Below are 16,193 nucleotides of genomic sequence, written 5' to 3'. Positions count from 1 at the left end.
AAGAAAGTAGCTATAATTAAAGAAAAATCATTATTCAAAAATGAAAAAAATTGAAAATCAAATTAACTTCTGTTATTTATTATAACTTATTTATTTATAATTAAATTCATCCATTGCTGACTACTTTTATATACATATAAAAAAAGTATATATATATATATATATATATATATATATATATATATATATATATATATATATATATACAACAGAATTTATCCTTCCGGATCTCATCCTGCTCGTATCTATGGGCTTCCAAAGATGCACAAGTTAACTTCCTCCGAGACCACCATAAACTTCAGACCTATTGTATCATCTATTGGTACCTAAAATTATCAACTAGCCAAATTTCTTAGAGATTTGTTATCTCCATTAATAAACACAGAGTTTTGCACTAAAGATTCATTTTCCTTCGTTAAAGAAATAAGTCAGGTTAATCTACATAAACAATTTTTAGTATCATATGATGTAACCAGCTTATATACTAATGTTCCGCTTCAAGAAACCATTGATATCGCAGTTAATTCGATTATGCTTAATAATAAAAATTTTAAAATTACTAAAAATGATTTAAAAAAATTATTTAATTTCGCGTCCTCGCAAACACATTTTCTTTTTAAAGGACATACTTAAGATCAAATAGATGGTGTAGCCATGGGCTCTCCACTAGCGCCTGTTCTTGCCAATTTGTTTATGAGTCATTTTGAAAATAACTGGATTAAAAATTGCAATGGAGTTGAGCCAGTTTTCTATAAACAATATGTTGATGACATTTTTGCTGCTTTTCAGTCAGAAAATGAAGCACGTAATTTCCTTAATTATATTAATAGTAAACACAATTCTATTTCTTTCACCATGGAACAAGAAGTGAATTTGAAAATATCCTTCTTGGACGTAAATTTACACAAAATAAATTCTAAAGTAACTATTACAGTTTTTCATAAAAAAATCTACTCTGGTCTACACACCAATTTTTATAGTTTCACTCCGCTTTCGTACAGAGTTAGTCTTATCAAATGCTTAACCGATAGAACATTTAAAATCAATAGTACTAATATAGGGTTTAACTCCGACATAAACAACCTTTTCAAAGAATTTCAAAGAAACATGTATCCATATCTTGGCTAATATCAAAAATATATATAAATCTTATTTAAACAAAATTAACACAAACAATCCATTACAACCAAAATTCAAAGAACCTTTGTCTTATTTTAAACCACCTTTTTTAGGAAAAATATCTGATTTAACTAAAAAAAGATTGAATTCAATTGTTAAAAGATATTGCTGTTCTGTAAATTTTAAACTAGTTTTTGTCTCACTTAAAGTTTCAAAACTTTTCTCAAAACGATTTGAACTCTAGAGGAAGATCCTATTCCTCTAGAGTTCAAATCGTTCGTGGTCTACAAATTTGTATGTGTAGGATGTAACTCCTGTTATATAGGCGAAACTACTCGCCATCTCAAGACACGGATAACTGAACATTATAAGAGAGACAAAAAATCACATATCTGTAAACATCTCCATGGTAATGAAAATTGTTTTATGCAACTAAATGAAAAGTGTTTTTCCGTTTTAGATTCAGCATCTAATAAGTTTGAATTAAAACTTAAAGAAAGCATGTTTATAGAATGGTTAAAACCTGATATGAACAAACAGGTCAACCATGTCCAATTGACACTTTGTGTTTGGTTATTACTTTTTATGTATTTTTTTATTAACCTATTCTTTCGTCACTTCCTATTTGTTTTTTAGTATGACGTGTTATTCTTATAATAGTTTTTATTGTATTTTTGTAATTAAATTAATAGTTTGTACACAAATAATTACATTTTGTATTGGTATTGAAAAAATCACCTATATAGGTATCTAAACAAATTAATAAAATTAAACTTCAATATGTATATATATATATATATATATATATATATATATATATATATATATACATATATATGTATATATATATATATATATATGTATATATATATATATATATATATATATATATATATATATATATATATATATATATATATATATATATATATATATATATATATGTATATATATATATATGTATATATATATATATATATATATATATATATATATATATATATATATATATATACATATGTATATATATATACATATGTATATATATATATACATATGTATATATATATATATATATATATATATATATATATATATATATATATATATATATATATATATATATATATATATATATATATATATATATGTGAATGTTATCAAAGGGTTAAAAACCATTTCAGTGGCAGCATTTTTCTATGATTTCTGAATGGATGAAACAGAAACATCTTATTTGAGTTACATTAAATTTTTTTTGGTTACGTTCGTTTTATCTTACAATCAACACCAAATTTTAAATATGTCCCAAATGCTTTTAATTCATTATTAAATTTTGATTTTTACACTTAAGAACTTTAATAGTTTTAACATTTTTTTATGATGCCATAATAACAAGGTTTTATATTCAGCCCTAATATTTTACATTTTGCATCTATATATTTTACTTTTGTTATTATTGTCGATGGTATTGTAATTTTCTTTTAAAAGTTTTTTTGCGATTAAGTTGTTTTGTTGGCTCTGTTAGCTCATTAAGAGAAAATATTGATATAAAAAAAGCCGATATATTTTAAATTTTACATTTAGGTGTAGATACTGAAAAAGCTATCTGTACAAGTTTCAGAACATACATTGATTAAGGGATTGCCAGGCAATATTTATATATGAATAACATTTTTCATAGCAGAAAATATTTTTTCTATAAGTATTAATTTTGGTTTGAAAAGTGTCTTATAATTTCCAGTTATTACCCTTATACATAAAGACATAAAGCAATGTATTTTTACATATTATTATAATACAGTAAGATATAATATATAAATTGCTTCATACTAAAGAATCTATAGTAGCAGTTAAAAAATATTTTCTAGACAAAAAAAAAGGAGAATGTTTATGAAAATTTATTTTAAATATTCATTTAAATTAAAAATAAATTTAATTTAATTTTATAAAATATTTTAGCCCCTCTTGCCCATCGAAATAAAACTATAAAGGAGATAAACCAGTTGAAAGGGTTGAGCTGTTATAATTCTGATGAGGTGGTTAGCTCTAATTATGATGATGATGTGGATCCTGTTTTCAAATGTCCTATAACTCTGGAAGTAATGGTAGATCCTGTAGTAGCTGCAGGTAAATTTAAATGTTCATTGATATTAGTATTATTTATCATATTACATTAGTATAGATTGAGCAACTTAATAATACTCATTTGTTTGTACAGAACTCACGGCAGCCATTAAACCTGAGTTAATGGCAAGAAAGAGTCTCCTTTTTATAAAAAAGTATAAAAAATCTATTTAAATTTGTAATTTATGCAAGTGTAAAAGTCTGTTGGTTAAGTTGAATTTGCTGGTCATATATGAAATGATCATGTATAAAATAACTATAACATAAATTAAATTTTGAAAATTTTTAACAATTTTGTACCTTTTAAGCTTAAACCGATATATTATGTATTTGTAAAAGCAGCAAGATTGAAAAGATTAGATAAAAACCATTTGTTTAGCGGTGCATAAAAAAACGTAAGATTATTGGCAATAAGGACAGCGCACTAAACCACTGAGCTACTGATACTATTTATTATATAGAAAGCAAACCTATTTATAAACTTTTTATACTGATTGCAATGACTCAATACTTTTTTAGCTGGTACTCTAAATAAGTACAACTATATTGCATAGCAGCATTGCATTGAAATTTATAAAATAAATATCTCCAAAAAACAATACAAACATAAAATTTACAAATTACAAATTACAATGAAATAGAATTTTATTACTAATAGAGAGTTTATATGCAAATGTAAAAAGCAATATATAATATTCAAATGTAATAAATCCACATACATACGGTTGTGAACAAACGTCTATAAGCTTAAACTTCAGTACTGCTAATCGTAGGTAAGTTTAGTTTGCAAATTGTTAATTTAAGGGTTGTGCATGTATGATATAAGAAAACTTTTAATACAAGAATTTTTTTTTAAATGTGCGACTGTATTTTAAAAAAACTGGCAAGATTAAAAAACACAAAAATAACTATTTTCTTATCCAAGTGGATGATTAGAACCTTTGATGACAAATACCTTTCAGCTTATAGATCATTGTACCTTATGTCTGAGCTACTAAAGCTTATGCTAATGTTTTAAATGAACACTTTTATAAAAAGTCATAATAATAGTAATTAATTTGCCATGACTCCCTCTTTCCCCTTCTTGATAGTTCCATTTGCTATCTTGTTAATTAACCTCATAGTTGTAATGTGTCAAAATGAATATTATAATAACCAATAATGTGTCAAATACATAACCAATAATGTGTCAAAATGAATATTATAAATAGCGTAATTAAAAGTTTTTTTCATCAAGAGTTTATTACAGAAAAGCTACTACAAAAAAAGTCTAACAGATAGAGTTAACTTGTTTGACATACCTAGCTCTTAGTGACCCGTTTTCTGGGATTTCTTTTGCTTTGCAAATAAATATAGTTTTAATGATGGTTGAAGTTTTACAGACTTAAATTTAGAAAAACACTTGGAGAAATGTCACCCAATTATCATTTTTGTTAGAGATTAACATGACACAGTTAAACAGCCTGTTTAACTGTGTCATGTTATCTTACTTTAAACTCAAAGAAAATACCGAAATGCTCTCAGTAATTTCTTTAGTATTTTCCTCAAAAAGGAAAGTTTATGTAGATTATAAAAGCATTACAAATTTTTTACTTATTTTAATATAACAAGCGTTAAAAAACAGGGGAGTGGTTTGATAATTTTAGATTGATTAGGATTAAAAAGTTGTTTAAAAAAGATCTTTGCATACTCTTAATAAAAAAACTCTTGAATTTAATCAAAACCATTTACCCAATGCGGATATCATATGGTCCAATTATGTGATAAGTGATGCAAGTCAAAGCCATTTAAAAAATTTTGTAATGAAAGAAGAAATTCTGATAGATATTGCTTTAAACAAAATGTCCTTAATAACATTTTATCTAAGAGCAAAGCATATTATGAGATTAAAACTTAAATTAAACTATGAATTAATTACATATTTAGTACATCTTTTTTTTCAACTTTTATTGCAATTGTTGATGATATACTTATGTTAATTACAAAATATAGACACAATTGTAAATTATTAAATGCTTACATTGTTAAATATTTCTTACATGTTTTTGTTATACCCAATAAAAAAAGCAAAATTTATAAAATTTTGTTTTGTAGCTAAAATATGACCTTACCAATATAATTACCTTACCAATAAGTTTTTTGTTTGGTTTAATCAAAATTTCCATATTTAAACTTTTTCTAAAATTCCTTAATCAACCCATTTCATTTTCCATTTAATAGTTATGAACATTTGTCCATGAAAACAGCTCTTTAGTTCAATATGATATGTCAAATGGAATAGTTATGAGAAAATTGTGGAAGTATAAAAGAACTTACCTTAACCTTTAGAATGATTAAATATAAATTGATTTTTGCTTCTAACACAATAAGTAAAACTATTAAATAGGGGTGCAGTGATGCATTGGCATCAACATTGACCAATGCATCATCCATTTAACAAATGCATTAACGTTGATAACCATTGGCTTATTGTAATGGTTTTAAGAACAACATTTATTTTTCATTTGGGTTTCAATTTTCTATACAAATACAAAAAAAACACTACAAATTGGGCAAGTGTATCTGCCTAAAATATTTATATAAGGATATGTGCAAAAACTAAATCTGTTAAACCTGTTTAACTACTAATGAATAGCCTGTAACTTTCCTATTTGCTGAGACAATATATTACTAGTATATAATGTATTTTTAAAGTAACTATATCCAATTAGGGAGCCTCCACTCTTCTAGTTTATGATTTTACAAAAATAGCTAAAGATAAATTTTATAAATAAATTTCATTTTATAACATACAATATTTTTTTGTGTTAGTTGCTACCTAAAATAAGTATAAAGCACACATCTGTTATATCAAACATATATATATATATATATATATATATATATATATATATATATATATATATATATATATATATATATATATATATATATATATATTATATATATATATATATATATATATACATCTGTTATATCAAACATATATATTTATATATATATATATATATATATATTATATATATATATATATATACATCTGTTATATCAAACATATATATATATATATATATATATATATATATATATATATATATATATATTTGATATAATTGATGCTCAAGTTATGTTAATTATGAAATTAATGAAACAGAATTAAAATTTTTTTGTTTTGCAAATTTATCTCAATATATTGTTAAGCAATATAAATAATGCTTTGATGTTCGTCACTTATTTTAATTTTTTTCTATGATGTGTCACCCGAAAGTTTAAAATTGCTAATACAAGATTTGTGGAACTAAACCAAGAAGTTAATGTAAATTAAAAAAATTAAGTTTAAAAATGTTAAAATTTTTTTTAACTTTACTATAACTTAAATATTGCTATGCAAAGTAGTATGCTGTATTAATTTATAACAAACACATTTTTTTATTATTATTGGAGAACAAAAAAGGTGTTTTACATACACTCCACTTATTTTAGATCGTGTTGACCCTTAAATACTTTTTTAACTATTTAAGAGAAACTATTTTTCACTAAATGCAGAGAAACTTCTAAAATATTTCGAATTTTAGTTTTTAAAATTAGAACTGTATGTAAAAAATCTGCATTACTTTTTAATAAAGTTTTTTGTCATAAATTTGTTATATATGAAGCTGGAAAATCTTCAGATGAAGTCCTCTTTACATAAGATGCTTAAAAGAATCCTCTTTTAAATATTCTTCTATGGGTTTATTTATGTCTGCATTTTCTGAATTTTGGTATGCTTCTATTGAAGTTATAAGTAAAATAGAAATTGTAGAAAAAATGACACACTGGTGCCCTATTTTCAATTATCTTTCTTGTAGCTGTCTCAAAATGTTTTTAAATTAGAGTTGTTTCAGCTTTAATGCACATACCCTAGTGGTAATATTGGATGCGAAAAAAAAAGTACACTAGAAACGGCTTAGATTTTTGAAATCATCATACTTTGTACTGTTATAAGTAAAAGTTTGAAAATATTCTGTCGATATCTAACAAAATAACAACGGTTACTAGCAGTAATAAACAGCCGTCTGTTATCTGGAGAATTGTGTTGCAGACAGATATGGAAGTAACGGTTTCGATTGGAAATTGCAGCAGCGCAACTTGAGGGAAACCATGGAGAAGAGTGAGGCTTGACCTGGAATTGTCGAGAGGGAACAAAAGATTCCATGCCAGCCTAAATTCTCAAAGTTATTGAAGAAGCACATTTGTCAACAGGAAGACGAAAAATTTCTACCCAAGGGCCATAACAAAGAAAATGACGGAAAGAGTCCCTGCCAGCTTTAAGATATTTTTAAGAGGTATGATAATAGGGGGATTCAGACGATGAAAAAGAATGAGAAAATAGTTTTAGAGAGATCAAACCGTGATCAGAAGCACCTAAGGGTGAATTTGTAGAAACTGAGCACTGACTAGAATCAGAAACAAGACATAAGTCAAGTAGAGAAGGTAAATGATTCGGGTTTTCTGGAAAGTGAGTTTGAAAGTTTACTATTTAAGTTAAGGATTGAGAAAGGCAAAAGTTGTAAGCTTTAACGCCTGCAGAGTCACTGACACTAGAGCCAAGTCATTCAGTGTGATGAGCATTAAAGTCAGCAACAACAGCAATATTGGCTGATAAATAAAGAGAGAGGGTTTGGTCAATTTGATCAAAAATAACATCAAAAAGAGTACAGTCTTGAGATGAAGGAGAGAAATATAGATCAAGGAGAAAGGCAATCGAGTGTAGTTGTGCTAAACAAAAGCACATAAAAGAATATTTTGTGGATTCAAACCTAGTTTACTGACAAATGGGTAAATGCTTACGAATGTAAATGCCCAAGCCAAGTATGTGACTATTGGAGTCTTTACGAATTAAAGGAAGATGGCCATCAATACTAAGATCTCAAGATGAGACTGCTGAACTCAAATTAGTCTCAAAAAGAGCATGTAGGTCTGGTGAACTTTGCAAGAGATAAGACTCAACAGAAGAAAAGTTACTTCGAAAACCACGAATATTAGTGAATGATAGGTTTGAAGAACTTGGTGATGATGATTTTTTGTGTTTTATAGTTTTTGGTATTTTATTTATTTTAAAGTTTGTTACAGAACTTGACTCAAAGCTTAGACAGTACTCAGTACACTTTTTAATAGCCCAAGCAATTGCCTCACTACTATTAATAAACCCTAAGCCGTAACAAAGGGCTCAAAATGTGGCCTTGACAATGCACACCAAAAGTACAAGCAGAGACACCATCAATGCGCAACATGGCACTTTTAGTACTTTGATGTTTTTCAGCTGTTGATAGAATTAGCCTCTCCGAGAGTTACCATAGAGTTCGGGAAACCTGACTACTAGTCGGCCTTAGAACCATAAAACTGAGATTTAGAGCTGTACCCTCATTTGGAGATAATATAATGAGTTGCCTTATCATAAAAACGGAGACACAAGCTAAACCCAAACATTGAGTCAAGTAGATCCAGTATTCAACATCCTAAACTGGAAACAATGTATTATAAATACGTCTGCGCTAGCCTAATAGATGAGGAAGGGGTGCGAGGCTGGTCAACAGATAGAATCTGTTTACCCCTTAAGCCTAGAAGACAGAAGTTGGATGCATTTTACATCAGCCCAAGATGAGTATTTTTATTGAGACGCCATCTCTAGCCTTTACTCAATTAAGAGCCCAAAGGTAGGGGGTGTTTTAAGTTAGAGTTGACTTCTCCTAAGGCATAAAATTCTCTTTATTCTTTTGAAGACAATTCCCTTATCACTACCATCAGTAACTCTGTGTTGCTTTGCGTTAAACAGCTTTGCAATGACTTTCATTGAATATATTTTATTTATTGTTCTTATATTATTATTAAAAATCCAATGCTCAAATGTATTAAAAAGGTTCTACCTTCTTTCTGAACTTAATGACATTCTGAACTCTTGATATTCTGTATTTATTTAACATAAATAACAAAAAAGTCTAAATCTCTTTTCACATGAGTAAGCATCCTTTTTTTTTATCCTTTAAGGAAACATTTTCTAAAACAGAAATCTTTAAGAATCTTTGCTTTATTATCCAATTTCTTTTCCACGTTGCTTTCAAACATTACTCTATTTTGCCAGAATTTTTCTAGAGAACTTTAAATTTAAATTGATTATATTGCAAACAAACAAGTAACTTGTTAAACTCTAAAAATGGTATTTCCATCTGTTTCATACTGATTTGACTTTGAGTTATGGGAACTTTGTAACCTATATAACTTACAAAAATGTTTAGAAGCGCAAAACATTTTCAAATATTTACAAATAAAAACGTTTTATATCATTATACCAGTGGAATACAGCATTTTTTCACCTTTTTCCTTATCATTGCTTGAATCTTGTAGAATATTAGTCACTACTTGGGCCTGAACACAATATAAAGAATCAAAGATTACTAGCACATACAAAAAGTCTATTTAGCTTATGAGATCTTTTAAACTTAAATTTTCTTCCTTTCTTTGACATTAAATGAGGGATTATGAATTCTACGTTTAATTTTAATAGCTACTAATGTATTAACAATGAATTTAAAGATGGATAAGTTATAATTAAATAGATTTAAATACCAACTTGTAACTTACTTAAATATAATTAATTATTACCTTAAAAAAATATAAATTAATCATAAGTTATAACTATTAGGATATAATATTAATCTAAAACAGTTTTATGTTAGAAGCTATACTTTTTTGTATGAAAATGTTTTTGTCAAGAAATGATGTGTCCAAAAATTGCTAAAAAAAGTATAATCAAGCCACTAGCCCCAAATGAGGGAAAAATAATGTGCCACCTGCAGGATTTAGTTTTTGCAGTTTCGTATATTCTACTGCTTTCTTAAGTAGAATCTATAAAAACTTTCAGGATGTTTCAAAATCAAACGTAAAAGGTCATTTTCTGATCTGTGCAAAGGATACTAACAAAAAAAAGTTAAAAATCTGAATCTTTGTATTTGTTACTAAACCAGAATTTTTTTTTTTTAACAATTTTTACAATTATTGTCACTAGTATAAGAATTTAAAAAAAGATAATTATGGTTGTAATTATGCAAGAAAAACCAGATGATGATTTTAATTAAGCAAGTAATAACTAGATTTCAGAATTTTTTTATTATATTTTTGCATATTTTGTTAAGATGGTTTCACTTATGAAAAGGCAGCAATCATGTCGTGGTTTTTAAAAGGAAAAACAACAAGTCCCAAGACTAACCTTCCTTTGTCTCATACGGAGTTAATCCCAAATTGGTCGTTAAAAAACATAATTGAAACATTTTTTAACTCGTGATGAAGGAATAAACATTAGATGTCAAAGCATTTTATGAAAAATTTATATTTGAAATTAACACATTTTGTATAGAATTATATCATATTATTAATTATATGTAGGGTTGCAATGTAATTTATTGTGGACGATTTCATATGTTGTAATATTGTAGATGTGATGTTAAAAAAATTGTAAAAGTTACTTTAAAATTAGAGCAAGATTTTCCATTGTTCTTTAAAGCATCCTCCGTGCGTTATTTCCCCTTGTAATAATTTTGAACAGAAGCAAATAGTTTAAATTAATGCAAATTAAAGCAAACAATTTTGTATTTAAAGAAGCAAAAATAAGAAGTGTCAGAGCCGTTTGCTATCAAGTTTGTGACACACGTAATGCTTTAATAGTTTTGTCAGAAATTAAAGGATTGTGAATTTGCACATGAAGCGATAACACTAAATGGTTTTATAGTTATTATTCATATTTAACATATGTTAATAATATTGTAGCGTGGAGGAGGCGCCAAGGATTGGGGGCGTACCGGGAAGTTTTCCGGTGGACCAGTCCGCATCTGTTTCTTGAATATTTTGAAAGCGTTGCAAGTAAACGGCATAATTTTTTAAACTTTTTGTTTCTTAATAGCTATCCGCACAGCGGTGTTTGTTTTATGAGCTGCACAAAAACCCGCGATAGTTTCGATGCTCCTAATTCATTTTTGAGACCTTTAAAAACATCCGCACTATGAAGATCGTACTAGTTGTCTTCGTTAAAATCATGTGTTCCTCAGCTGATTTTGCTTTTTGAATAACATTTAAAAAGCGTTAGCTTTGAATTACATTTGAAAGCGTTGGCTTACTTGATTCAGTTAAGAGCAGCTCAAGAAATTCATTGGAGGTTTGAGTACAAATATTTCGGACTTTATCTTCTTCGACGTTTTGTTGCTCAATATATGCTTCTTTAATATAAAGGGCCACCTCTTAGTTCAGCAATGGATAATCTTCATTTGCGCTATCTTCACTTTTTGTCTCATTATCTCTGTCTTTATAAGACTTTTCAGATGTTTATGTAGCCTAATAAATTAGCTCTCTTCATTGCATATAATAGCTTTTAAATAAAATAGAAACAAAGAAATCGATAAATTCATAGTGATTTCAGTAATTAAAGCTATAAAGTTAAAAAATACCGTTTACATTATATTTATTGAAGGTAAAGATATTGATAATCGTTTCAACTCTAAATGTAATAATTTCTGCATTGTGACGTCTCTTCTTCCGTTCCATACTAATAATGATGATTTCTTTTCGAAAATTACTGTTCGTTAATGTTACACCGACCGCCATAAAATTTAACATCTTAGATGGTGTCAATATCACTTAACAAAATGACAATAAGGGAATTCGCTAATTTTTTTTATATTATGTTTAATAATTTTGTCACCGTTTCTAGTATTAAGCTTTCTCTTAAACTCTTTGCAGAAGAAATGATAAGGAAAGATATAGTTATTGCGAGGCTGAAGTACTATTCAAAAATCTTGCCGCTAAAGGTGTCAAAGGCGCTGTTCCACTCGTCTGTATATTTTGCTGTTTTTGTAGAATTTACAGAAATAGTAGAATTTACAGAGCTCGTTCTCTTTGAAATTATTTCTGCAGATTAAAATAAAGACGATTTGAGATAAATCAGGTTGTAATTGTTACTGTTGTGATTGCAATTTTTCTTCTTTATTTCCCATTTTGAAGTGGCCTGGGGATTTGTTTCTTAAAAAATACTTGTTTATGTTATATAAACTATATATGTATATGACGCATTAGGATATGCCACTAGGGAATTTCCCAATGCTTTAAGGAAAAAACGATTTTTAAAGCTTTACAACTAATTATTACATGATCAAATATGTTTTTTGTTCATTTTATAACAAATTAAAAAATAATTAACGATTAAGTTTGTTAAATTTGATATTTAGTTCTCATTATAAAAACTTCTTTTATAATGAGTGCAAAATGAGTTTAATTTAATATATGTTTATAATAATCAAAATGGAGCGCACTATCCAAAGTTATTTAGTTATATTTTGATTTAAAAGTAGTTTTGGCATTAGTTAAATAAATTATATTTTTGTATGAAAACAATCTGTTTAACCTTAGGAGCATGAAATAAATAATAACACCGTATGCATTTGAGTATTGTATTCAATATGTACATTTTGTTCATTTTAAGCAATTTTAAGAATGCGCGTGTGCGTCGACCAATCACAAAGTACCTTGTGGTTTTTATATATAAAATGATTGCTTAAAAAGGTAACGCACACTTACGTAACTTACAACGTGTGCGTTGACCGCTCCTAAAATTAATTTTTAAACCATTAACATATTTAGCGATCGTTCTCAAATTAAGGGTTGTAAAAAACTTGTGACGTCACAGCTGATTTAATCAAGTTCTTAAACTATTTTTAGTTCAAAATTATGCCAAGTTGAAAGTTACGAATGTATTGTCAATATAGTGGCAGCGCTTAATGCGAACGAATTTTTGAATATAAATAATCAATTTAAATAAAAAATCAATTAAAAAAAGTAATAAATAAACGGAAAGTATATAAAAAAAAAGAAAACAAACAAGTTCATAGTGAAAAAAAAGATAAATGAGAGAGAAAAGAATAACTTTAATTATTAAAGTAGGGTAAAGAGGGGTGCAAGATGTCCCCTCCCCCCCCCCCTTACTCTTCTTAAAAACTAATGCACACAGCAAATACTTTTCTAACTTACAAGCTTTTTTAGTTAGTTTTTATCAACGTTTTCTTATAAGAGGAAATATTTAGATAAAAACTAACTAAAAAATTATTGGTAGTAAATTAGTAGCCCTGGTGTAGTGGTTAGAGTACTAGCTTCAGAACCAGAGGTCCGTGGTTCAAAGCCGGATCTGTCCATAAATGAAACATTGGTAAGTAATGGAGGCGTGAACTTCCTTGTTAAATGCTATTCCACAGTGTTGAAACAGGTGACGTTAAGGATCGGCAACGATTAGGTCGGCCAACTATAACAACACAAAGCGATGAACGTTTATTAATTAGCTAAATGAAATCTTGCATAAAATTATCATTAAACGCTCTCTGTCATAAATTGAAAATACAGCTGGAATAAATGTGAGTGCAAGAACTGTTCAAAAACTCTTTATAGAAATAATTTTGTGGCGATCTACGTGCAAGAAGACAAGACTTTCAATGAAAAAAATAAAAAGCAAGAATTGCCTAGTGCAATCAACATAAAAATTGGACTGATTGAAAGGGGCAAAATGTTATATTCTCAGACAAACTGTTGTGTTATGCTACGGCGATCACCTCAAGAGAGATTTAATTCGAATTGCTCAAATCAAACCAAGCAAGGTTGTGTCAGTGTTGGCAACTAGGCTAGCATAAATTATGCAGGGTTTGGTTGCAATTAGTTATTTGAAGGTCCACGTAATGCTGATAAATATGTTAAAATTTTGGATAACTGGTTTCTTCTCTCAATCAATAAATTTAAAAAAGATAATAGTACTATTATATATCAACATAATGGTACATCCTACCATACAGCAAAAATATACAAACAATGGCTTGAAGACTACCAAATTTTAATATTGTAGTGGCCTACTAACAGCTCTGACTTAAATTTTGTAGAAAATTTTTGGTCAGGGTTAGATCATCTTGGAAAAACTGAAATTTCAAATATTGAACAACTAAAAATTGAAATAAGGAAATTGCTTGACAATGTGCCTAGTAAAATACCTGAAAATCTTGTAAACTCAATGCCAAAGAGGGTAAATCAATCCTTACTAGAGAAAGGATATATTTTACATGTTACATCTTACATATTACAAAACATCTTATACATGAGTATATGTTTTTTTTATGTGTAAGATTCTAAAATGTAAGACAATGGAGTACATGAGGAAGAGTAATTTCTATATAACATAAAATAAAACATAACTATAACATAGGTATGGAGCTTATGAAACAATTTTTAGTCAGTTATTTGTAGTCTATGTAAAATAATGGGAATATATAATAATAGAACATAGTCTGCACCTAAAAGTTAGCTGGTAAGCGATTATTTATTACTCAGTTTATTTATTCAATTAAAAATTGTTTTACAACTTAATTAAAAGCTTTTAAATTAAATATTCACAGGGCGTTTTGTCCCACACATAAATGAGCATTTTGCCTTACCGGAATCCACGTCAGCTAACAGCAGATAAATTTGTTTTGTTGAAACATTTTTTTATCAATATTGTACAAATATTATTAATATAAGTTGTTTTTTTTAACTTTTAGTAACTTATTAAATGTTAATTTGATTAAAACCAATTGTTTGTTTGAATATATAAATATTTTAAATATTTTCGATTCTATAGCCCTATTTTAACTCTATCTATATTATAATAAAAGAATTATTTATGGGAATTCTTGATCCTATTACATCTTGTCACACCTTCACTTGAAAAAAATAAGTAGGCGATTAAAGAGAATAGAAAAAATTATAAAAATAAATAAATAAATAAAGTTACACGAAGATGGTAAAAGACAAGGAAAGGGAGGCGAAGAAAGAATTTTGGTATTTTGCGACACTTTGTAACAAAGGTGGGGTCTAAAAATTTGTTTTTGTGCCTGATTTAATTTGGTAACAATCCTTTATTATATTCTATTTTCTTCTTCTGATTATTGTTTATAATTACAAATAGTATACCATATATGATTAGAGTTTCTTATAAAATTTCAGAAGTTTCAGCTGTTTTCTGATTTACATTTTAATTTTTTTGTGCAAAAAATTGTCAAAACTGTAAAAACTCGTTTAACGTCTAAATCCAACTCTTCTTAAAAAGTGAGCTGGACTAGCCTGGTGACCTTCAGAATCACCAGAATCAGAAATTTCTTTGTCTCCTCGAAAACCAAAAATTCCTTTTGCTAATTTTTTAGCTAAGAGAAAGGTGTCTCTGGATGTAATATTCGTAGGATCTCTTTTTATTTGTAATATCTTCATTACCTCGATCTCATTTTTGAAAGTTAATATCCTTATTTTTTTATTGCATTGCGAATAAACTGATTCCTAGTGATAGCTCTAATGGATATTGCGTCTGCGGCAATACCCATGTCAGAAACTATGTCGTTTCAGCTCGTTGAACAAAATCAAGCATTGTTTTAGGTTTATTTCTGCGTTATATGGGTCAATTCAACAGTACTTATATCAGCTGCTTTGACAGCTTTAAAAGTTATGAATCAACTTTTTTTGATTTTACTAAAAATTATGTCTAATCATAATGTTAAGATCTTTTTAAGTTTTCTTCGAATAATAAAAATAAATAGTTTTACTATATATATTTTTTGCTCGATATCAAAAATAGCTAAAATAAGCTTAGATTACCCTATCCTACCCTATGCTTTCAAAATAACTTATGACTTATTTTGTATTAAATTTTTGAAGGGCTGCCAAAAAGAAGGTTTAATAGCTCTCAACAATGGCATAGATTTTTTTGTTTGCCAACCAACAGACGGTGGAAAATTCTATTGTATTCCAATGTTTACCCTTTAACAACTTTACTTTAAACTTATTAAGAGACCAGACACCTGACAGTATTCGACATGAAGCACCAGACAGTATTCCACATGATTTTGTACTTAAGATGT

The 16,193-nt window shown here is 27.6% G+C and overlaps 1 protein-coding gene across 4 annotated transcripts in view; it reads left to right on the top strand.

Moving 5' to 3' along the window:
- LOC136087477 (uncharacterized) overlaps nucleotides 1-10,752 on the top strand; it is a 122,865-nt gene extending 112,113 nt beyond the window's left edge. For 3 of the 4 annotated variants that reach the window (XM_065810314.1, XM_065810316.1, XM_065810313.1), the window contains 2 exons: nucleotides 3,079-3,246; nucleotides 10,416-10,752. In XM_065810314.1, the coding sequence (XP_065666386.1) occupies nucleotides 3,079-3,246; nucleotides 10,416-10,564 (317 nt within the window). In that variant the 3' untranslated portion in view covers nucleotides 10,565-10,752. Of the gene's footprint in view, nucleotides 1-2,703; nucleotides 2,776-3,078; nucleotides 3,247-10,415 lie in introns of those variants that run through there. The other variant, XM_065810315.1, reaches the window with a different exon arrangement.
- The last annotated feature ends 5,441 nt before the right edge of the window (nucleotides 10,753-16,193 follow it).

The sequence above is a fragment of the Hydra vulgaris genome, chromosome 11, assembly GCF_038396675.1.
Source record: "Hydra vulgaris chromosome 11, alternate assembly HydraT2T_AEP".
Lineage (NCBI taxonomy): Eukaryota > Metazoa > Cnidaria > Hydrozoa > Anthoathecata > Hydridae > Hydra > Hydra vulgaris.
The sequence above is the reverse complement of the archived record's forward strand: the minus strand, read 5'-3'. Positions and strand labels throughout refer to the sequence as shown.